The sequence below is a fragment of the Gallinula chloropus genome, assembly GCF_964237585.1.
Source record: "Gallinula chloropus genome assembly, chromosome: 13".
NCBI lineage: Eukaryota > Metazoa > Chordata > Aves > Gruiformes > Rallidae > Gallinula > Gallinula chloropus.
The window spans coordinates 7,149,879-7,175,331 of NC_140098.1; the positions used below are offsets into that span (position 1 = coordinate 7,149,879).

The 25,453-nt window shown below is 40.5% G+C and overlaps 1 protein-coding gene across 1 annotated transcript; it reads left to right on the forward strand.

The window, feature by feature from the left end:
• Positions 1–1,039: 1,039 nt before the first annotated feature.
• GPT2 (glutamic--pyruvic transaminase 2) lies at positions 1,040–22,975 on the forward strand (the record flags this gene model as incomplete). Its single annotated transcript, XM_084269890.1, has 11 exons — positions 1,040–1,381; positions 11,219–11,308; positions 12,792–12,900; positions 15,370–15,503; positions 16,873–17,116; positions 17,836–17,915; positions 18,471–18,607; positions 19,324–19,498; positions 20,231–20,386; positions 21,429–21,541; positions 22,743–22,975. 11 exons carry the CDS (start codon positions 1,040–1,042, stop codon positions 22,831–22,833), a joined length of 1,671 nt encoding a protein of 556 aa, XP_084126016.1. The 3' UTR covers positions 22,834–22,975.
• Positions 22,976–25,453: the final 2,478 nt, after the last annotated feature.

The window sequence follows — 25,453 nt, forward strand, 5'->3', positions numbered from 1 at the left end:
AGGGATGCGGCTGCTGGCGCTCAGCCTGGCTGCCTGCGCTCTCCCTTGACTCGCTCCCCGTCAGCCCAGCAACAGGTGACCCATCCGCAGACCCCACCGCCGCGCACTCAGCCTCTCGCTGCGTTTGTAACGCCAGCGCGGAGCTGGGGAGGGAGAGCGGGAGCCTTTTTGGGTTTTGCCCATCGGACAGAGAGGAATCAGGAGGGGCAATACTGCGTTTCTCGAACCGCGGCGCAGAAAACAAATCCAGACAAAGGGAGCGCTCTCTGCCGCGGGCAGGCGGCGGCGTGCGACGGCGCGGAGGAACCCGCCACCGCCCGCGCAGCGGCAGCGGCGCGCTCCCCGCCCGCCGGGGCTGCGGGCCCGGCTCCGCTCCGGGGGTCGCACCGCTAAGGCTCGGCTTTGCCGCTCTCTTAGGAAACGCCCCTGGATTTGCCCCCTCCCCGGTTCCCCCGGTATCTCCAGCACCGGGAGCGCGCCCGCAGGCGGCGGCAGACAATGCGGGACCGCGGGCCGGCCGGGGAGGCCTGTGGGTGCGGTAGTTCCCTGCCCATCACCTGATGCGGTGGGCAGGCGCAGCGAGGGCTGCGAGAACTACAAAACCCGCCAGGCAGCGCGGCTGGCAGTCTTGCTGGTGCAATCCACACCTTAGCACGCCTGGGGCCGGGGTAAAGGCTGGCAGGGGCGGCTGCGGGCGCTGGCTTAAGAGGGATGGCCATACCCGGGACCCTTTCGGAGCGCTAGCGCGGGCACTTCTGCTGAGGAGAGGCAACGCTATTCTATTGCAATGGTGGGATCTATTGCTCCTCTGGTGGCATCGCAAGACTGCAAGATCAGTTGTATCCATTGCAATTAAGTTTGCAGGATCTGGACATGGGAGGATCGCGCACGTACGTATAACTGTGCCGGCTCTCCAGCCTTTCTCCTGACTGCATCTCCTGCTCGCCAGCGGCTTACTAGCTCCCGGTTCTGATTGCAAATTACACCAATCGTCGGCACTGGTGTCCTTAGTCTTGCTTTGGAAACTAACTGAAGGACCATGCATCGATTTGTTTTGGTTGCCAGGCAAACTGCGGCAAGCCTGGGCTGCAAAGGGCCGGGGGTCTGCCGAAGCGGAAGGAAAGACATGGCTTTGCGCTGCGCCGCTTCGCTGGCGGCGGGGCGGCAGCCGCGGTGTCCCCGGCTCCCGCGGCCGGCGCGGGAAGGGACGGTGCGCTGGAGCAGCGCGGCCAAGGCCTCCGCGGTGAAGATCAACGAGAAGGCGAGCAGGGAGAAGATCCTGACGCTGGAGTCCATGAACCCGCAAGTGAAGGCGGTGGAATATGCAGTGCGGGGCCCCATCGTCCTTAAAGCCGGCGAGATCGAGAAGGAGCTGCGGAAGGTGAGGCAAGAGGCGGCCGGGATGCGCGGCAGGACAGGGCAGGGCAGGGCAGGGCAGGGCAGGGAGGAGTCCTCGCCGCCGCGCTCCGCGCCGCCCGCTCCCGCGGCGTGCCCTCCGCCGCTGCCCGCACTGGCCCTGCCCCCGGGGCACTCCTCCGCCGCCGCCGCTCCTGATTGGGGCATCGGGGGGCTCGGCAGATCCGCGACCGGCGGTGGGGCCGACGTGGCAGGCGGTGGGGCCGGCGGCGCCAGTGACACCCCGCGGGGGCTGAGGCGCGACCCCGTAGAAGCCTCGGGAAAGCGGGCGGCCGGGGGAGGCCCGGGGGCGGCGGCGCTGCGAGTCCGGCGCAATGCCTCGTAACAAGTGAAAACTCGCAGACCGCGAGAGGCGTTCCCCCGAGCCCTGCTGCTGCCCGAAGCGGTGCCCGGACGCGCTCTCCCCGCGGGGGGCTGCGGGAGCGGCGGGGACGGGGCGCGCAGCCGCTTCCCGACGCTGTCCTGCCCGCCCCGGGCCGCGCCGGCCCCGCTCCGCTGCGGGACACCCCCTCACTTGCGCCCCTTCACACGGGAGGCGGGAGAGGCGCAAAACAAAGAAACCCGCCCTCCGGCTACTGTTTATCTCGTGTCACTGATTGCGTAAGGCAAATACAGTATACCCCCATAAAGTGGTGTTTACGTTCCTTCAGCCACTTTGACCCTTTGCTGCAATCCCATGTCCTTCGTGTGTTATACAAGAGGGTGATTGACCAGCTTTCATCATACCGATGGAGCGTTTAAAACATCCTTCAAGATTGTAGAGATACTGACTTAGCCGGGGCAGGGAGACGCTTTTGAAACCGGCGGTCCCCTAACCCGTGAGATGGACCCAGCTCCAGCAGGCTCAGCCAATGCTCCTCTGCCTCTGGGTGCCCCAGAGCCGGAGAGACTGCAGCTCTCTGCGGGGACCACCCACAGTGTGCCACTTCGTGGTTGTTTTAGTAGCAGGAGTTGAGGTGCTTGAGGACCAGCCTTCAGCGCACAAACGCTCGGGGACACTCCCAAAGTTTTAGGTGGTTAGCGATTTCAGGAGGATCAGTCAGTAAAGCCTGATACAAGATACTCCTGTGGGTCTGGCCCGAAATGTACTAAAAAAGACATCCAAATCAGTCACTGCTTACGTTTTGGTCTTCATATTTTTCTCTTAGTCCTTAAGGCGTAGCATTGAAAAAGAAAAAAAACAAAACCCTTGGCATGGCTTTTTGTTTGTACTGTTCACATGACTGCTTCCCCTCTCAGCATGAGGACTCTCTTATTTGTGTTTTGAATAAAGCATCCGGCATAGTTACTTTGCTATTATTCACTGGCTTCACTGCTTTGGAAAGTCTTGTTAATATGTTCTTACCAATCTGATGAGCACACATAAAGTGCTTTGAACAAAAACAGTGCTATAGCAGTGCTAGTGAGAAGAGATGATTTTAATAATCTGGTATTTGTGATACTTGTTTCCCCTTGTTTTAAGAGGTGAAGGATGTTTTCAGCTGTGTATTATATACATCAATTACTTATGTCTAACAATAACTATTAAATCAGCTTCTTTTTTTAGAATTCTACTTAAAAACTTTAGAGTGGCGATGGAGATTCCACTTCAGAACATTTGTTTTGATCTTTGCCTTAAAGCTTTGCCTTGTCAATAAAGGTGCCTTTTTGCTGCTAGCTTCTCTACTGGGTGCATTTTCCAGAGTGTAGAATCTTCCAGTGTTCTCACTGAGTGTATTTGTTTTCAAGTTACAGGACATGAGATATTACTTGGCAAAACAAATATAATACGATCTTCACTAACTCCTCCCAACTCCCCTGCTTACTTCAATTACCAGCTGAGTCACCAGCAGAGAAAATAATCTTCTGTGCACTTTTTGCAAAATGCAAGAGCAAGGCATTGCCAGTGGCTTTATTAGAAGATTGGTGTGGCAGCTTTGTGCCTGCTTACGTGGCATTTTCCATTTAAATGCTTTTTTCTTGAGCCAGTCTCATAGAATATTATCAATGGCTATCAGCATTCATAGACATGTGACTATGCTCTAAGATGACCAAAGCAAACAAAAGCCTCCCTGTTGGCAGAGAAGGACAATACTACTGCAAGAGTTAAGACAATGTATCTGCAGAGAATACCTATCAATTTAAGGAAGCAGCTGAAAGGCTTTTGTGTTCTTCCTCACTGCTCAAGTTACTCATTCTTTCTTTGTTTTTCTGGTAAAAATACTGTCGCTCCTTCTATTGTTTAATCAAACTGTGTGGTAAAGCATACAGCCATGAGTAGTACCTAGGTTCTTCATAACTGAAATATTAAAGGTTTAAATGTCTACTTTTTGGTCTGAAATTTACTTCTGTGTTATCACAGGTGAATGGCACTTCTTTGATTACTTTTAATTGAAACTGGACAACCAATTTTTTCATCCTCCTCAACTTTATCTCACAGAGTTAGGTCAATCCCTGTCAGCAGAATTAACACTCACGGATAAAGGAAAGAGGCTGAAGCAGTTGTCAGAGAAATGTGATGCCCCACAGCATCTCTAGATCCATGATTACTCTTCATTGACAGCAAAAGGGTTGCCCCATAGCAGCTCTACTGTGTATGATGGGGAAGGAGCTTTTCACAAACGGGAAGGCACAGACTCCACAGTATGATGTAGCAGCTCTGTACTGGCTGGTGGTACCAAGAGCAGGCAGAGGTGAAGCACTGATATACTCACTAGTAATTCTGCATTTTTCCTGTTCTGCCAAGATGCCTTTAGATCATTTATTTCTAAACTAAAACCATGTTAAATGCAGATAATTGTCTGATCAGATGCAATAGAGGCTCTCCCTGTTTAAAACTGGGAGAATGTTAGGCTTCATACTTGTGTAACTTTTAAAGCTTATGTAGACTATGAAATAGCTAGTTGGAGTTGTTTGCAGAGTCTAAGCTTCAGTCTTCCCTGAGTTTTGTTCTGCTGTCTCAGATTCTGAATAGCAGTTCCTCATTTTATCTGGCACTTGTTTCTTTTGTGTATTAACTGCAAATGATTACAACAGGAGCTGTAACTCCACAGTGCACACAGAAGTAAGGACTAAAATGTTCCTTGAGAAGTATCTGGCTAGGCAATTTAAAGGATAGTTCTTTAAAAAAGTAAATAAAAGTGAAGCATTAATTTCATCAAATGAACTCATGATTAAGCCAATGCAAGTGACAAGTTAGAATACTCTGTTAAAGCAGAACAAGATTGATTGCTCAGGAGTACTGATGGGGCACGCTGTACTGGACTTGATAAATTTTCCTGGCCTATGACCTGTATTCATGTAGGTGGAAAATCAAGGTTCTGATCTACATTCAGTTTTTCCATTGGAAAACTTTATGCAAAATCACTTACTTGAATTCCTTCTCTGAATATTTTGAAGTTGCATCATACTTCAAAAGTGAAAACCTGATTTCTCTTCCCCTTTGCTAATGATAATAATCATCTTCATCTGATTCTGGCTTACTAAGGTAATACATGAAGCAAGAACTGACTTCAGCCATTTTCCTTGGTGTTTCTGGAAGCTTTTTAAAGCAAGCTAGAGCACAGGCATAGTTTAATAAATTATTACACTCTCAGTAGAAGAAACAAATAAGATATTTTTTCTATCCCCTTTTTTTTTAGCCTTGCTAACAGATGGCCACCATAGCAAGTATTGACGTACAGCCTGAACGTGAATTCAATGGAAGAATAATGTAATCTCTGGACAGTGCCCTTTACTTAATCAGTAATAGCAAGCTAGCTTTATCTTTACATAGGCAGCACATGTACCTGATTTATTAGTTTGCATTCATGCTAATTTTAGCTGACCTTGTTATTTAAAGTCCCTTGTTACTCTTGACTTCTGTCTCCATTTACACTTTCCTTCTCCTGTCATATCCTGCTCAGGTTTTTCATAATGTCATGTGCTGTGTCAGGTTAAGTTATTTTACACATACCTGCAAAGCATGTGCATATTAAACATCATTTTAAGATCCACAAGTAAACTCATCTCACATTGGAAACTGTGCCTGGCTTAAAGTCACACAACATTAGATCCCTGTTCAGAACGTGCAAGCTAATGAAACAGAATTGTATGGCAGAAAGGGGAAGAGAATGGTACACAGAGAGACATTGGCAGTGTGTGGAAAGTTCCTTTGGATCAGCACAGGTAGGTAGTGTATTCCACCACTGGGTCTGGAACTGTGTGCCTTGAATGGCAATACAGAGTCTTTACAAATTGTAGTCCAGCCACCATAGCGTGACTTGCTTTTACAGTAAAAGGGTTGTACACTCATCTCCTCTTCCCCTGGTTTTCATTTGCATAACTACAGCAAGTAGGTTCCTGTTGCATGTTTATTCTCCAAGTCACTGGTTCACTCCCTACATTTCTGTTTAGATAAAAGAACTACCAAAATCCCATTTACTTGAGTAGCGATAATCTCCAGCAGATTCTGCTAAAGTATTTTGGTTAAAAACTCCAGAGCTGTTTGTCTGTTTACTAATTCTTCAGGGTTTTAAATTGAATAGAAAAAAAGCCAACTTAGAATCCGGACTTAATTATAAATATGAGTTGACTGTGTCCCTGGGAATTTAGAGGGTGACATGCAAAAATATAATTTGACATGCCAAGAAAAAGATACAAGATTGACTGGTACACCCAGTAATGAAAGATGTTAAGCTTAAATCACCATCCTGTAATTTTCTGCTTTGGATACGTGACTGTGTGCACACTAAGAAACTATCTTCCAGGCAAGAGCATTTGACCTCATTAAGACTGAACTGTTGTTCTTGAGTTGCCTGCACGTTGCATGCGGAAGCAAATCTGTCATAAACCCCAGGGCTTTTAACAGGGGGAAAACTACTGCAGATGAAAATGAAAGAAAGTCAAGTTTATGAGTATGATTACCAAAAATCATATGATCTGAGGCAGACAGTCCACAAGGTCCAGTTATGTGATGTTTTATTGTAAGCAAGAAAGCCAAGTATCAAAATCTATTCTAAAACAGCCTTGATACAAGTTAAGAGGGTCCTAATGTCTAATGTCCTTCTAACGAGCATTATTTTAATCCTGTAATTCACACTCACTATTCATACATATAGGCAAAATTTGTGAATGCAGATGCACTTTGAACAATGTATATGGCAAAAGTAATTTGAGGACAACTCTTCTTCTGTAATCCCTGAATCAGATCTGTCGATCAATGGTAACAACACTGATTTTTTCATCTGATATTAGGGGGCATGCAAGTCATCGCTGCCATTTCAAGTCAAAATCCCGAATTTGCCTTCTCCTTCCTTCCAACAACAGTCCATGTCAGCTTGAATTATACATGCATAACACAGACACAAAGCCTTAGTCTGTGGTAAGCAGGTCAGGTTTATTTTTCTGCTGCGAGCTGTTTTAATAAAAAGATTGGAATGCTAATTCAGGCCTTCAAGTCCCTGTTAGTTAAGGGCCTCTGGGTAGTGCTTTCTTGGCCCTCTGAGAACGAGGGGGAAAAGAAAGGCAAGCAAGCAACTTGGCTACTACAGCATAGATCTCAGCTATGCTGAAATGTTTGGGTTTGCCAGCTCTCTTATTATACAGCTTGTTTGTGCAAGTCACAGCAAAAGCAGACTTGGCTTCTGCTAAGGAAATAGCACAGTGTTTCACAGTGTGGTGTTATTGTCTGATAACCATCAAGAGGTGGGACAAAGCAATGGCAATGGAAATGAAACAATGAGGAGCAGTCAAGAGTGGACAAAATCTGAAATTCAGAAATAGCTGAAATACCGTGTTGCTCTTCTGGCATTAAAACAACCTTACATTTTTGTGGCCTCCCCAAGGGAACACTTTTCAGTTCTTTCCTATCACCATTACCAAATCCAAACCACACAAACCTCTCTACAGACTGAGGGGTTTCCTTTGAAAATTGCTAAAGGCTTTGCAAAGACAGCTTTAAGTCAGTTTGCACCCTTCTTTACACTTGCTGGGCACAATGTTACCTTGCAACTTCCCAGCATTCTTAGATGGCACAGTTGTAAAAGGAACCTCCAGGCGTACTCAAATTAAGAGGCAAACCAGCTCCTGGCAGTGCACTGCCTTCCTGTTGTTGGGATATTGCATGTTCTGGCATCATACTGCTTCTTTGATCAAGTAATTGTCCCAACACTTCTTGAATAGTAACTCTTGAGAGGCAGCTCATCATTTCATACTGTGCTGCTCAACCTGCTGGGTTTCTTGAGACCACGGAGATGTTTAGGGGAAGAGGAAGCTTCTCCAAACTTGGTTAACTACATAAAGATTTGTACTAACTGTGAACCAAGCAATTCTGGTTCACATGTGAAAATCCCTTCTCCCAACTTTGTGTGATAATTACAACACTATTTCAGAGGCTTCTCATCTGGTCTCTCAGAAGACTGCATTTTCTCTGAGTGACAGAAGTAACTGCTGAACAGACTAATTTACAAAGAGCTTATTTCAAACCTGGGAAAATTCCTTTATTCCATTAAAATCATCAAGAAGACTGCAACTGAAAAAGCCCCAAAGCACCACCAAATATTTTCTGCTTTACTTTTGTCTTTAAAAGTGCAAGGTCTCTTCTTCAGCTTTAAAAAAGGCTACTACAGTTCATCCCTTTGCTAGCAATTTCAAAAGTATGAGGTACGACTGGCATTGGTCCCAAGATAAAGGTGAATCACGTTGTTACGACAGTGTGAGGCTGTAGCAGTGCTTGTTTGTAGGGCTGGGGACTGGTTTTCCTCCTCGATGTGGATCATACCCTCTTCAGTAGACATGAGTATGAAGCTGGTACTTATTACTCCAGAGGGTGTTATCAGAGCTCCTGCTCTGCAAGCTTCACTTTGCCAAACCTTTGCCTGCTGGCAGATGCCATTTAAAATCCAGAAAGACTGCCTCTAGAACACACCTTGAAAGCCTGCCCATACTGAAAGAGACAATATGAGAGAGAATGGGAGGTTTGAGTGGAAATCCACCTTGAACTCATCTGCAGAGTTGCTGGCACTGTCTAGACTTCTTTTGATGCCAGCTTCTGATATCCTTGCTTTGAAACTCTGACTCATTAGCATTCAACACTTGTTCTTGCCTGTTACTGATTCCTCTTCTTTCTGAATGGGAAGATGGGACTTTTTGTGCGGGCGGAATCAAAACTAAATCAGAACCACATCTGATATTCCTTCTTTCCACAGAAAGACTGGAAATCAAGTAATAGAGAAACATGAAAAAACCTAGTCATACCTATTTTTTTCTAGATTTCACTAGGAGGAGATATAGTGAATCTCATGAAGACAGCTCGAAACATTTGCTGATACTAATTCATTGTCAGAGAAGGCAAAGGCCCCATTTATGTAAAAGCATTTCTCTTTTGAAAGGCAAAAAGGGTAACAGCTCTTACAGCTGGTACCAAAAAATACAAGTCAGTCAGGAGGACCACAGGCCTTTAAACAAGTATGTGGGAACAGTGTCCAGCAAAGAACAGCTAATTGTTCCTTCTCTAACAGGATTTTACAGTAACAAAACTGTTATGTATTTTCCCCAGATCAATCATTTTAGAAGCAAAGGTAGTGTGTGGTTTATGGGGTAGGTGATAATTATATACCCACAGCTGATGCCCAAGGACAATGATGGCATAAAACCTGAGTTTGGCACTAGCAGAGATCTGGAAGGTATCAATGATAATAAACTATGATATTGTTTACAATAAAACTGACACACATCAAAAAGGTCTGCCAGCTTTGTTGTAGAGGCTATACCACTATAAAAACTCCCAAAGTACATTTTGAAATGCAGGATACCTTTCAGTATTTCACTAACCAAAGAAGCAACTATTTTTTTTACAGATCAAAATAGTATTTCTGTGCAAACCCCATCTAATTTTTGTGATAGGATGTATTTATGCTGTTAGGGATTTCATTTGTTCTGGTTTTAATCTGCTAAAACAGGGTATTTCTATTTCATCTTATTGCTGAGAACTGCTGTTTTTTAAGACTGCCTAACTTAAGGCACAGAAAGTATCATCCCTTTTTCTTTACCAAATTTCTATTATTGTGCAAATCTAGTGAGACTGATTGAGTTTGCTATGAGAAGGATCAAATGCAACTAAAGTCTGTGAGATTTTTTCTTAATTTCCTACAAACAGCATTTGTTCTCTTTCTTTTTGTATCTTTCTTTTTCTGCTTATTTATAAATTAGAATGAAATATGTGCTATCAGTGGAGCACCGATAGTTTAAAGAACCTATTTCTAGCTGTTTGTATTACTCACAAATTTCTTAATTCAGCCTCAGATACCTGTAATCCTTATCTGGCATCCCTATTCTTAATTCTTTATTTAAGGTTGAAATACAACTCTTATTTAGGAACTCACTCAGATGAGCAAACATCAAAGCAAATAACTTCATGGAATCAGTGTGTCCCTTTCAATTATTTTTTTTCAATTCCTGCTAAATTTAAGGCCATAGAAAATTGACCATTTTCAGCCAGGAACACAGAATTCCATATGTCTTGTTTCAATGCCATTTCTAACTTCCTACTTAATTTCAAAAGAAAAAAATAAATTCTTCCCTTCATATGAAGGGCTGGATCTGTAGCAGGGATTTCAATATCACATAACCTCTCAGCCACATTATGCATCTGTAAACTTCCAAATCTTGGCATACCTGGAAATTTCTATCCCTGGTGACTACTAATATTTTAGTCACTGTTACCTTTGCACTTCTGGGCTCTGGTCTGTCAGTGAAGTCCAGCAGATAAACCATGGTAGAAAAGCAAAACTCAGTTCAGGCTTGCCAGCCACATATTTTATATGCAAACCCAATAACTTGCTGTAAATACATGGGCCAGGAAGAGGCTTTGAGAGTTCAGTCCACAGCCAGAGCACGTTGTTATAGGTAATACCCTATAGAAAACTAACCAGTCTAATTTCGCATTAGTGCACATGAAAACCCTGTCACTGTTAGAAGGCCTCCCTACTATCTCTCATACTTACATAAATATTAGACAAATAGAAATTTGTTCTTGCCTACCTCATTTATTCTCCTTGTAATGTTGGCCTCTACTTTTCAGTTAGTCTTTTTTATTTAAATCAGTGGTAGGTTTTCCTACCAGTCAGTTGCATGCCTTTTCCCTTATTTTATTTTGCTTTTTAAAGAGCTATGATTGCTAATCAACATTCATCCACTGTTTTCCTTCTGTTCTCATGATGTATTCAGATCCTCACAGGAAAAACGCCTGGCTGTTCAGATTTCAGAGATTAGGAATCTTTTAAATATTCATGGTGGTTATTTAGCACTTCTGCTGATTATCACATATCCCCTCACTATGATCTACTTTGTAAAACATCTGCATATGGAAGAGGGAGCCCATCACACAATTAGTATTAAATCCTAATAGAAAATAAATAAACAAGTAGTCTCTTTACTGTTTTTACTCTTAAAAAGTACCGAAGGTCTCGAGGTTTCTCTTGTTGGCAAATTTCTCAAATGTCCTCAACTGTTTTTAGCTTCTTGGCTGGCCCATCCCTCTGTTAGGTGTATCAAACAAGTTGCTCTAATACTGACAATTCAAAATGCCTTTTTTCATCTTTTCTACTTCAGTGCATAGTTTCCAGGCATGTCAATCTCTTATAGGTAGCAGAAAAAATAAAAAGCCAGCCTATCATTTAAAAAGGTGTCACAGTCAGCCGCATTTCTGGAAAACACTGAAGATTTACTGGCAGTATTGTTTAAGAAATGCATTAAGGTAACAGCCTATCTGTTTGGAGAATAGGTACTGTTTAGTTACAGCTGTATGACAGATACCAAAACATGGTGAATTATCTCATTTTAGGGAATCAAAAAACCTTTTACTGAAGTAATTAAAGCCAACATTGGAGATGCACATGCAATGGGACAGAGGCCAATCACCTTCCTCCGCCAGGTAAGAATATTAGAAATTATTATTCTTGATTTTTTATTAGATTACCAGGAATGCCTTAAAATCTGTCTGATATGTGTATTAGTATAAATGATGCCCTGGATGCACTCAGACTTAAAATAATTCTTTCATAAAGAATTAAAACTGAGACAAAGTGATATACATATATTTTGCTTGCTGAGTGTCCTCTTTCAACACAATAGTTTCTCTGATTTTTCAGATCTTTCTCTATTCATATTTTTTCCTGTCACTTCTCCTATGTTATCAGTCACATTCATTTTCAATAATGTACATCAAGTAAGAAAGTGCTTGTCTTCAAAGAAGAAAGCAAATTCCTTTCTTCATCTGACATTATACCTTAAGATCTGCATGCAGTTGGGTGCAACTAGTTGTACGGTTGCTGATTTTGCACATTTTACCTCTGGAAAAGATAACTGGAAGGTTAACTTGTAGGATAGACTACAACAGAATCCACATTTGTACATTATTCCTAAAATACAAGACTGGTTTAAAACTAGTATTACACTACTTACTGAGCATCCCTTACAAACACATGTAAAATCCTCAGTCTATAATAATGTCAATTCAGAGTTCCAGGACAAACTGAAGTCGTATCATATTGAGGGTCCAGATGATGAACTAGACAGCAAACTGTCAGCAAACTAGGAGGACCAGAGCTTCTTACAAATTATTTAGATCAAATGTTATTAAAGAAAATACTGGGTAAATGGGAAATCCTTTCTCCCCATGACTGTGTGCACACATGGATTAATTCTTTAGTCATTGCCCCACAAGATGACAACAGCTCATCCACATTACACCAAGTAAGCATAAAAATGAGACAGAGAATGGAACAATTTAAGTTGACCTCAAGCAAAACCTCTAGATTCTTGGTGCTTTACATCCCTTCATGAACTTAATTCTGCCAGGTCATGTTTCTACTTTTACTATGTTCTGTATCAACACTTCTTTTAATTTTTTTTTCTCCTCCACAAATTCAAATTAGTTTAACTATAAGTTATTTTTAGGAAGGATTATTAGAACATGCAACTGGGACATCAAAATTTGATCATATTATTCAGTTCTGCTCCATATTTAAACTCTTCATTTCTTGTCAATAAAGTGGGTTAGTAATGCAAGAAGAGTGGAGGATAGAGCTGTTTAAAGGTAACACATGAATAATTAACTGTGTTTTACTGTGTTTGCACTATGCATAGCTCACTTAGACTCCAATCTTCACTGTCTGTAATGCAAATAGTGAATAATTCTAAACTGTTTTTATCAGCAGAACTTGGAACCTAGCAAGATTTCTTCACTTCTCTAAACACTACCTTTAAAAAAACCAACCAAAATATCTTCATCAATAGCCTTTGTTTTAAATTAGTTTGTATTTGTGCTGTTAATTTCCAGGGAAAGTTAACAGTAATCTTACTGACTTAAAATAACCTTTGAGAAATGGCCAATTTACATTTTCTTGGCACTCTAGGTAGTGGCACTGTGTACATACCCAAACCTGCTGGACAGCCCAAGTTTTCCAGAAGATGCCAAGAATCGAGCCAGACGGATCTTGCAGGGCTGTGGAGGAAACAGCTTAGGTAAGTGTGGGTTTCAGTTGGTCCTGTTGGCATTCGAACCAGCATGGGTAGTGTCAGTATCTGCTGCTGAAATTCCTTAATCGTGTTCTATGTGAGTCGAGTCAAATGGGAGATGGCCTAGGGCAAAAGGGTAGGGGAGAGTCCATGGTGTGGCCTACTGATAAGCAGTGCCTAATAGTACAATTTTTTATAAGACTTGTCACAGAAGAGGATAAGGTGAGGATTATATAGTTATGGAGCTCTCACCACAATGACATCTAGGCACAAGCTAAGCTATTTTGTATTAGAAAAGTAAGCAGCAGAGAGTACTAGTGAAGCTTTATTACTGTTCTTAGGGCATCTGTTAATCCTGGGCTCTGACAGTGATGTCTCCTGCTAAATCTAGGAGGAGCTGTTAAAATTTTATCATCTCTAGAGGCTTCTCTTACAAGGAGTCTACTGGCCCTGTAATGACAGTATCAACAAATATATGTCCATCTCAGCTGACCCAGTTCACAATCTTGTATTAATTTTGAACCATCAGTCCCAGTATGTTTGTCAAGATATGAAATGGGTTATCAGAAACTCAGGTATTGAGGTGAGAACTCTCTGTAAGGGAAAGTACACAGTAGAAAGGTGCCAGCTTTTTACTTAGCAGAGATAGTTCTAACTAAAGCTGTGAAAGCCCCATTTCTCCAAGGCAAAGTAAGACTTGAAAGAGCTAAAGAACTTTGTTCTTCAATCATTGTCCCTCCAACAGCATACATTTAATACATACACACAAATAAGTACAAACTTTAGGTATGTGGTAGAGAGAAAATGGAAGAGACAATTCTTTTGCATCTAGCAGCTGTACTGCCTACTTGTACCTGGGCAGTGCTACTAGAATTTCTACTCTGCAGATAGTGTTACAGGTCAAAACCTGATCCCTCCATGAAGCTATATGTGCTGTGTTGTGTTCTAATAAAACCTTCTTTTCAAAAAAACCCATCAATCCAACACAGAAGTGGCTTTACTACATATGGTCAAGCTATTTGAAGCATTAAACATGAATTTTTACTGGCCTATTTAAATATATTAATTGCAAAGTTAATACGTCTTGACCTCTGGTTATGAACTAGAATAAGCTCACTTGCAATCAATGTCCATTTGGCAAAACCCTACTCATAATACTGAGTCTTGCTATTCCCAGACCACGTGTGAAGGCTCAGATATGTCCTTCTGTTGTGTTGAAATACCCTGGGATTCCTTTGACAGCACTTACTTTGCATGTGGGATAACTGTCATATCTTTCCGAGGGATTATAGACAAAGCTATCAACTGAGTACAGTCAGGGGTAGAATCTGGGCCTGAAAATTGAATTTAGATCTTCTGCATAACCTCACTGAATCATGGGACTCAGCCCTTAATGGAGCACAAGACAATGACAGCTTAGGCTTGTCCTCCTGCTTTAACAGCAGCTTCCTAGCTGTGGTCAAAGACCCATGTCTGGACCCAATGTAACTTTTAGTCCAGTAAAAGTAAATGTTCAGGACATCAGGGAACTTTGTGCCCTGAACTACCAGTTTGTCCAGTGCAGCTGTGCAAAGGTTCTTTGTCTTTATGTATTATGCTTTCACAGAAGTGTTACCACAGACTACCAGCATGTAACTGAGTGATGAGAGTCAGTCAGGCACAATTATTCCACTCCACCCAACAAGCAAAGAACATTCTGCAGCTTCGTGACAGTGTCCAAAATTAGATATACAGTTGTCACTTCACTGTCCATCAGGCTTCATGGCTTGAATCCACTCCTCACCTTGTCTTAGGCTTATTTTTACTCTTTATTTGTTGCCCATGCTCAGCAATGATACACTCAGGCACCTTTCTTTACAATTATTAGTTGTGCTCTGTAAGCTGCACAAGACTTATTATAGATAGGGGTGATTCTAGATGTTTCTGATACAAGAAACTGAAGAGTGTTTGAGAGATGCTGTGTGGGGAGAGAGAAGCAGTTTAGGATTTTTTGTGTTTCAGATCGTGGGAGAAAGTGGTATACTATTTTCATATTGCAAATAGAAATTATTTTTGTCATGGATTTGAAGAAGTTGTTTTCCTTTCTGTTGCACATGCTACCTATGTTCCTTCTTACCATTACTTAAATAAGTTTTGGTTGACATTCTGAAGTGGTTTTCAACATAAAGAAAACAACTGGGAGATAGCCAAAATGGGATTGCTGTCCCAGCCTTTAGATCCTACTTCTTACCAGACTAGTATATTATTATAATTCTATTTTAGTGATACGTATTATATTGGTCTAATTGCAAATTAATTCTTCTGTTCTATAAGCAAACCAACTCCCTCTCCCACTCCTTGAAAAAAAACTCACAATCTTGGGGATCCAAAGCTATCATATATACTAACTGCTTTATAAAATACTAGCTCAGGAGTTTTGCTAGCAAACAGAAAATCTGATGCTCATTGGACATTCTTATTCTCTGTTTTTCACAGGAGCTTACAGTGCTAGTCAAGGTATAAATTGCATCCGTGAAGATGTTGCTTCATATATTGAAAGAAGAGATGGAGGAGTTCCTGCAGATCCAGACAACATATATCTTACCACTGGGGCAAGTGATGGTATTGCTGTAAGTGCTAAAATTAAACCTGTCTCTTCATGGTATAAACTATAATCTATCAGTTACCTTTGGAACCACAGATCTCTGTTGAACATCTGGTCTCGCAAACTCTTGTGAGTTTGGTCTAACAGATACTGAAGTCATATTTAGTGGATAACAAATATACCCAATTATGTGGATGTAAGATGCCAGCTAAGAAACAGGCACAGGGAGACAAATTCTCTTAATATACATTACCTTGTACCTTTTGTAAAGGTAGTATAAACTACATAGGTGCCTAAATATAAATTTAGGAGATTCAGATCATTCTGATTAAATAACTGCCCTCAGTGGTTAAGATAGGTGACCTCAGTGGTTAAGGTGCATGAGTACTGAAGATTAAAGGATATGAATCAGTGGGGAAGAAAAGGAAATAACCTCAAAAGTGAGAAGTCTCAGCAGCTCTTCCTAGTAAAAAACCTTCAACCAAAGTTTAAAGATGGTCCTCGGTTAGGACAGGAGTAACTGACTCTATTAGATTCTTCCTTTCCACAGACACATTTACTCATACTACAACAACTGGCAGTTCTTTGCTTTAGTAAGGCAGCCTTTTAGAGCTTGTTTGTAAAAGGGTTTTTTTCTACATGACATCTAGTGGCAGAGTTTAGAATAATGTTCTGAACAGTTCTCTGGATGTCTTTAGTGAGTTGGCTCTCCAGAGTTAATGATGCCAAGCATTATACTGGCAGCTCGTCAGGAATGGCAGTGTACCATATCAAGTCTGCTTCTTTGATTCCACCAGTGAGGAAAAGTCAGCAGTACAATGAGTCTCATTATTTGGCACTTCCATGGATAAAACAACTATTGTTTTATAACCTGAGGAGCAGAGGGTGTTGGCTACAATTGCTCTTAATCTAAAACAGGGTGCTCTGTTCCCAAGGAGAACCTCTACAGGTCCCACTTCCAATCTCTGGTTTAAATTATTGGCTTCTTGTGCTTAGTGAGATACAATGAGTGGAAGGCAACAACTAGCTGAGACTTCTTTGCTTATGCCTGGGCACAGCAGAAAAATCACAATCTTGATGTTTCTGTTTCCAATTTTCCCTCTACCCTTGTGTTCAGAATGTTTTTCCCAAATTTTCCAGTTGGCCAGACATGATCTTTAGAAGCCACGACATGCAGAGGAATTCCATTATGCTTAGTCAGACCATCCTCACTCAACCAGTAACTTAACTTGAAATAAATAAATGTTCTTTGATATGTGAAAATGACTGTAAGCTTCTAGAACAGAAAATCTTAACTCTACATTTTTTCAGAAGGAAAATCAGTAACTTATTCTAGAGTATAATATTAATTCTGGTGGGTGACTTTTGTTTTTTACTTCCTACTTTTTCCCCAGACAATTTTAAAGATCCTGGTCTCAGGAGGGGGAAAATCCCGAACAGGAGTGATGATCCCTATACCACAATATCCCTTATATTCAGCAGCCATATCTGAACTAGATGCTATCCAGGTGAACTATTATTTGGATGAAGAAAATTGCTGGGCTCTAGACGTGAATGAACTTCGCCGTTCCTTGAATGAAGCCAAGGCATACTGCAATCCCAAAGTGCTCTGCATCATCAACCCCGGAAATCCCACAGGTCTGCTGCAGTTTCCTTTAACACCAGTTTGGTTTTTTCCTTCTCATTCGTTTGACATTGCAGAGACACCCTAAATATGTACCAAAGATGTAAAGTTGGATTCTAGAGATCAGTGTTCTAAGCCGGACAGTATGTCATATTTCTAGAAACTTATTTTCAGTATCACAGAAGGGCAGGGGTTTGGGAAGAGAGGAGGGAGCTGTTTCACTTCACTGGATCCCATTTGAAGCCACCACTCCACTGAACTTCGCAGATTTTGACCTTTCAGTCACTTTTGGACTTTATCTTGTTTCTGACATGACCTGTAGCCTCTTGCCTCTAAGAGGCAATGACTACAGATACACTCTGAACTCAGTGGAAACCACTGCCTCCCTGAGAAGAATTTCAGGTTTTGAGTAGTTGAGGTTGATTAGTGAGAAACCAGCTCCCACTTAACCATCGTGTGAGTATTTCAAATGATCAGTAATGCACAGAGTAGTCTTAACATTACTGTATGGCATACTTTTGCTTGAGATGGACTAAGTTACTTTGAACTGTAATTCCTCAAAACATGTTCTTCAATTTCCCACGTGGTGACTTGAATTCTAAAATTCAATAGCACTTTTCTGAGAAAGAGGGACATCTTAGTGAAAAGCTAGTAGTCTAACTAGGTCTGGGCAAACAGATTTGTATGTATGGGCTCTACTAACTTTTTTCTTGCTTTAAAAATCAAACTATAGGACAGGTGCAAAACAGAAAGTGCATTGAAGAGGTGATACACTTTGCTTGGGAAGAGAAACTTTTTCTTCTGGCTGATGAGGTAATGGAATATTCTGTTCTTTCAAAAGCACAGCTGAGTATGTATCTGAGGTGAAATTTTGTTCCATGTGTGGTATTTTTAAAGTACAGGGAAGAGATTCTCTGTTACCATGTTAAGACATGAGCAAACATGCAAGATTCTTAACATCAGAGGATTAATATGAGAGATAGTTTGATCTGGATTTGAAATAGAGAGAAAGTGTAAAGGGACAAGCAACAAGACACAAGGAAGAACTTTGCTGGAACTGAACTAAAAATCTATGTGATACTCAGACCACTTCAAATGAAAGAAACAGAAGGAAGATTAATGTAACATACAAGTAAAGGTTAAATAATACAAAGCAGCTCACTGTTCTTGCAAAGGCTAAGCTATTAAGTATGGCCACATGAGATAAGTAATAGTTACTGTAATGATAGCATTAAACAAAGAACCTTGTGTCTTCTAAGGTCATTGAGTGTTACCACTGTTTCTTCAGTTCAGATCTGGCTCTCTAAAAGGCCATCTTTTATCCTTAGTTGGGGGAACAGAGCACATTAATGTCTTCTGACTGTTCAGGTTTACCAGGACAATGTGTACTCTGAAGGATGCCAGTTTCATTCTTTCAAAAAGATTCTGTATGAGATGGGACCCGAGTACTATAACAATGTTGAGCTGGCCTCTTTTCACTCCACCTCTAAGGGATACATGGGCGAGTAAGTCTGCTTTAGTTTGTTGTTTTTGTTTTATTTCATCTCATCTTCCTCATTTCTCTGGTTGGACAGCCATTTCATATTAGTGACCTGAAGGTAATCCATTGTCTTCTATTAATTTTAACTAAAAACTATGAAGAAAAGTATTTAATGCACAGAGTATTAGATTAGCTCAGTGGTTTTCAAAGTACCAAATAATAAGTATATTTATTTCAGACACCTAATGCCTCAGTTCCACAAAGGTGAATTCCTACAGTCCTAAACTGGACCTGTGATAAAGGAAAATATGGTCTCCAGCATTCAAAGGAACAACTCAAGAATCAACTGGGACATTTGATATTACAAATGTTTGGGTTTGGTTATTTTGGGCAGAAAGAGATGGAAGAAAAATAACTTTCTGATTAAATGAAGGCTAAATAAATATGCTACAGCCATGCGCTCTTGTTCTGAGAGCAAACAATCCAAGTTAAATGATTAACTTGCCTAGCAGGGAAGCAGTATGTACATGATTTTCTCTGTATGGGATGCTAGGGCTTAATGGCATATTATTTAGTCCCATCTTGAAACATTATCTGTATAGCAGCTGTTTCAACAACTTGTATGTCACAAACTGCAAGATCCTCATTAATTGTCTTTCCACTCCTACAGTTATTTTCATTGCTTTTTCAGTATTTATACACTTGAGCTTAACTGATCTTTTCTGTTCACTTTAATCACAGATGTGGCTACAGAGGAGGTTACATGGAGGTCATTAACTTGCACCCAGAAATTAAAGGACAGCTTGTTAAGCTTCTCTCTGTTCGCCTTTGTCCTCCAGTCTCAGGACAAGCAGCAATGGATATTGTAGTGAATCCTCCAGTACCTGGAGAGGAATCTTATTCACAGTTCATAAAGGTCAGCAGTAACACACTAGTTCTTTCGTGCTCTTCCTAAAGCTTTCCTAAATATTGTGCACAGAGACCAGACTCCTTTCTTCTTGGACAATCCTGTAACACCACCAGTTTCTGGAACTATGCGGGGTATTTTAAATGAACTCAATATGACTACCTTTAAAAGTATTTTTTATTCCTTTTGTGGCTCCTTTGTTTAGGAGCCAAGAAAAGCTAGGAAGGCATTACCAAATCAGCAAGAACTGCTTTCTAAAATCTAAACAGGAATGTAAGTTCAAAGAGAGTTATAAAACTCATCTTGTCCTTATGTATCCAGTGCCTCCATATACTGAACAATGCACTATTTGGTATTAAAGTATACATGTACACACTTGTAAAAATGTAACTGAATCTGGAAATTACAGTATTGAGTCAGACCAAATGTTCAGCTAGCCATCTCTAAAACTAGCCAAGAGCAGATGCTTGAAGAAGAATGTAAGAAGCAGTGCAGATAGAGACTTCTGCAGGTCCGTCTACACCACTTTGTAGTTGTATCGTACTAATGCCTTTTTTACATTGCTGTCTGTTAAGAGTATGACTGGAATTAGGAACATCATTTGCTCTAATAGCTCAACAAATCCTAAAAAGTGCTTAATTTGGGGAAGGCTTCTTGAATATCACAATTTTCTCTAAATTTTTCACAATTTTCTTATTGCCACTTCAAATATGTCGGACTTAACGCCTTCCTTTTAAACAGGAGAAGGAGTCTGTTTTGAACAATCTTGCCAAAAAAGCCAAACTAACAGAAGACATGTTTAACAAGGTACCAGGAATTCACTGCAACCCACTCCAAGGAGCTATGTATGCCTTCCCACGGATCTTTATTCCTTCCAAAGCCATTGAGGAAGCAAAGGTCAGCCAGTCACTTTTACCCAAATAGATTTTAACCTTCACACACTTGTGCCTGCCACTTCTAATGATGAACTTTTATTCCAGAGATAAAGTAAGCCCACATAGTTACAAAAGTAGTCCTTCGTTGACCACATCTAATCTTAAATGTAACATGATCTTTATTTTAAGGGAGAGAAACAAAACAGAACAAGTTGAGAATGTTACCCAATGGCTTTAGTGTTAAAAAAAAATCATAGGGTGGGCAAGTATCTGGACCTGTTCAGATTCCAAACTGCTGCCTGAGCCTTGGTCAGGTTGGCCAGCAGCGTGGGTTGTGAATGGCAGTGTGCTACCGACTCTACAAAGCAGCATCATTCAGCGAGCGTGGGAAAGAGGGAGGGAGGTTTCCTTACAAATTTTATTTCTGTACAATTGCTTTTTGTATTTGGGTCAGTAAACTGTATTATTAAATGACAAGTCTTTTTGTTTCTAAGTAGAGCTTTGTTACCTTGTGTGTAATATTAATTTTTTTAAGGGAATTTTATCAGCATAGCCAAGGACAAAAGTAGGGCTGTTTTTATGCTGATTATTTGATTAGGCATAAAAGTTGTATGTATTTAAGATCTTCCATGGTTATTAATCAGGTGACTTTCTAGTCAGCATATAATTCAGGGGGAAAAATTAGTAACTACCAAGGGAACTGGAACACACAGTTTCCAAATTAATTTCATCTTGCCAAATGTCAGTGGCTCAGATTTTTGTGAGTACAGTTTTGAGGCTTTTGACAAAAATGTTAGGAGCAAGTCAAGAAGAAAAATAAAAATACCTTACCTTAAGGCTTTCTTTTGAAGTGAGTGTTTCATGTCAGTCTTGCTCCTCTGTGAATTACTATTATTTAATTCAGAGTGTGAACTGTCCCGTTAGCAATTGTTCTTCATCTTCTTTAGCAAATAGAATAAGAAACTAACAATACAAGATACAGTTTCAGGAAGAAAAGCAATAATGAAATTCTGTATGTTTGGAATATTCTGACTGCAGTAATTCCAAAGCATCTCTTCCCTTAGGCTCATAAAATGGCACCTGATATGTTCTATTGCATGAAGCTTCTGGAAGAGACTGGAATATGCGTTGTACCTGGAAGTGGATTTGGCCAAAGAGAAGGAAGCTACCATTTCAGGTACAGTTTCTGTTTCTTCAAAATCAAATGAACTCTAACAGGCTAAATACCATCCCAGTACTCTCTTCTGATTTAATATAAGGGGCTTTATTTCATTTTATGTTGTCCCACTTTCTAGTGGACACTTCCTGTGGGCTGACAGCTAGGTCAATGACCTGATCTGCTAGATCAGCTATTCACATTTTTCAAGTGTTTTCACAGCTTGCTGACATAGTTTTATTCTATTTTTATACATGGACATTTGAAATGCCTTCTCCATGAATACAAACAATAATAATAGCTTATATTGTAATCTTAAAGCTGGCTAAGGCGTTACAAAAAGCACCCTGCTCTCTTCTGGGGGAAGGGGGATTAAACAGCATTTCCACATGGAGAAACTGTGTGAAAGATGCAGTATCTTCCCTATAAATCTGCTCCTAAAACGTGCTGAATAACTCTTTGCTTCACCACAAGAAGATACTGGACTAAATCTTCTAATACCAAAACTGGTATTAGAAAAAAAAATAAACTCTATTGCTCTTGCTTCCAATAAACAGCACTTCATTCCAGCTGAGCCACTGGTAACTAGAATTTATCATGGAATTAAGTTCTGTTTGGCCTGAAGAAATTTAATAGAGGGTACCTTTAGCCATGCTGGTTCTGCAACATAGGGTTAGATATCCAGGTGCATGCAGCTCCAGGAAAAATCTAGTGTGACTCCATTCCTGTACCAGTGTGGGAAAAAGGTTTTAATCTGTAGTTCTTGCTTACAGTCTGATAACTCAACATGATTTTTGAATTATACAGAAGAAGGAAAAACAGGGCTAAAAACTGCAGTGTGGGATGTTGTATTGTTTTAATGCTTCTGAAGTCCTCAATTAAAAAAACCCTGAGTATAATTTGGCACAACTGCCCCAAAAATGGAACCTAAGTTGCTATTACTTCTTACTGATAACCTACTTAATCACTCAACAGAAAGTAAAAATTCTTGAGTTCTTATATATGAACCAACTGAAACAAATTGCTCTAGTTTAATGGTATAGTTCAGTTATAGCATAAATGCAGCAAGAGAAGAGAATCACATCAAAACAGATACTAAACTTAACACTTTACTTGCTGTACCCAGAGATTAATCGAGATCTGGGCAAAGATCACAGTGTAGTTTACTTTGAAGATAATGTGGGTGTTTGTTTTTTTCTTCCTTTAAATATTTTTTTTTCAGAATGACCATTCTTCCTCCAGTAGAAAAGCTGAAGATCCTACTGGAGAAAGTGAAAGACTTCCACATAAAGTTTCTTGAAAAATATGCATGAAACTACTGTGGCTTTTTCCCTTCATCCCCTCCCCTTCAAGGCAAATGCGGAAAATGAACAAAGATGTGCTGAGAATGTGCTGTTCATCTAATTTAACTAAATTCAAAATAGATAGATCCAATCTCAGATACTGCGACAACTCATTGGACTATTAAATTTCATGTCTGGTATAGGAGACAACTGTTACACTGACTTTTTTTTAAGGGGAAGGGGAGAATATGAAGACAGCATCGTGAAGGAGGAGTCAGTAAACGATTCTGTGCCTTGATTGGAAGTTATGTTTGTGAACATTTTGCTCATAAAAAACTGCTGTGTGTGGTTTTTACAAAGCAGAAATGCCAAGAGCAATTGTTTAGCTATGAATACGTTTTCCATCTTAACATTCAAAACCAGAAATTCAAAACCCTACATTAGAGGTATTGCTTAGTTTAATTTTTTGTTGTTGTTAAGTATGAAGTGTTCTCCAAATCTGATTAAGCATGTAGGTACAGCATGCTTACTTAAAAAAAAATCATAATCTTTGGCAGATGTGTGCAGATAGATCCCTTTGAAATTCCACCATCACAGCATAATCGGTCTGTAATACATAGTTTTGATCAGAGGAGTGAGCATGGTGTCTGCTCGAATCCTGTTTTAATGAAACTGAACCATTAGAAGGAATATTAGCTTCTTACGCATATGCTATTGAAGACATCACCCCAGCATCAGATGAGAACACTGAACACACTCTCCTAATAACTACTCTGTGACTTTCCTATTAACTCACATCTTTTCTTTACATGGAACATAGTAAGTTACTGTTTTGAAGCAGATGTGAGTACTGTCAATCCTTCCAAGTAAAATACAACACTATTTCGGAATCACTTTATCTATGGAGAAAGTTTATTTGGAACCCCATGACTGAGGGACCCTTTAGTTGTCCAAAAATCCAGCTTGAACTGGCAAGGAGGAACAAATGTTACCAGGAGAAATGCTAGGGGTGGTTTCTAATGAAGGAAGAGGTATTTAAAGGAAAATGTCTTGCACCAAGCATGAATCAGATAACAATGGTGCAGCTCACTTAAATCTTCCATGGTCACACTGCTGGCTGAGTGATCTTGAGTGATTATTGAAACTCAGCTAAACCAGGTCACTATCTAGGAGTACAGCTGTATTACACTACTAATCTATGCCAAGGAAAGGCAGCTTCTGTTTCTCTAGAGTTGGAAGCTGGACACCTTCTGCTGGCATTGATAAAGGACTGAAGGAACATAGCTTCCAGTATTCAGCCGTGAAAGCATTAGCATTTGTCAGGCTTAAGCTCAGCATTTACAAAGTTTATTTGTTACGAATATCTCATTTAATCTAGTCATTAATTTTAAGTTATTATGTAGAAATAAACTCATTTTAATATCTACTAGCACTTTGTTAGGCTGCCTTTGTAGCTGGTTCAACATCCTATGCTGATCCAGGCTGCTAAAGCCAAGGGCTAGAGAATCGCCATATGGATAAAGTATGTGCCAATCTATTATGTGTGGAAGACAAGAGACATTGCCCATAACTGTCCTTGCTACTAGTCTGTGACATAGTGCTATTAATTGGTGTACTTCCATACTAAAGTCTGTGGAGAAGGATTTAGTCAATCACCTGCCACTGGTCACAGGTTCGTAAATGCAAAGGGCATGCTGCTACACAGTTACTATGGAGGCTCAGAGAAAAAAAAAGGTAATACTTTTATCCTTGGAGAAATGGGCTTCTGGGAGGACAGCAGAGTAAGAACACTTATGTTACTACTATCCATTCATAAATACAACCTTTCATCTGTTAGCACTCTCCACTTGGCATCCTTAATATGCACTAATAAAACAATTCTAGAAAGCAAAACTGTAGGAAGAGGTCAGAATATTAATGTACAAATAAGACAAACAGCACTTTCCTATTTTAGGAATGTGTCCAAATCAGATCTGGCTTCGGACTCGTAATGCGGTGTAGATTAAAGCTAAGATCTAACAAAGGAACTTAGAGTATTTTTTATATTTTTGTAACTACAGCTTTTTTCATGGGGTAGTATTTGTAATCTAATAAGTCAATAGATTTTATATTTGCCTTGCATTTGCACCTGATACTTCTGGAAAAAATGTAAAGGTTTACAAGTTTCTAATGATAATTTACAGGTGTGAAAGTCTTTTTGTTTTAAGTCGGGACAGCAATTCTTACACTTTTAAATCAAAATATAATGGCATAAACTGAGCTTTTTCTAAACATTCTATTATGGTGCCTTTTATGTTTCTGATGTTATAAGGGATAACTAGTTCTTGATTATAGGGATAACTAGTTCTTGATGCATCTCATATGGAAGGGTGGTGGTTTCTATAGTCCATCCGCAATGTTTGTATGTACCGTGATAAGGTTAATGTGCATTTTTGTGGAACAATCCTGTAAAGCTGAGAAAAGAAGCTTATTTTCAATGTCTTTGAAATATTTCATTAATAACAGACAATCCTCACTTTCAAATGCATGCTTCTAGGTTTGATTTCCTACAGGTGCTCCTTATAATGGTACTTCAGATGTATGAAACTTCCAAATAATAAAGCACATGTTTAAAAAAGAGGTAGTAGTTCTCTGTTTACTGTGTCACCGA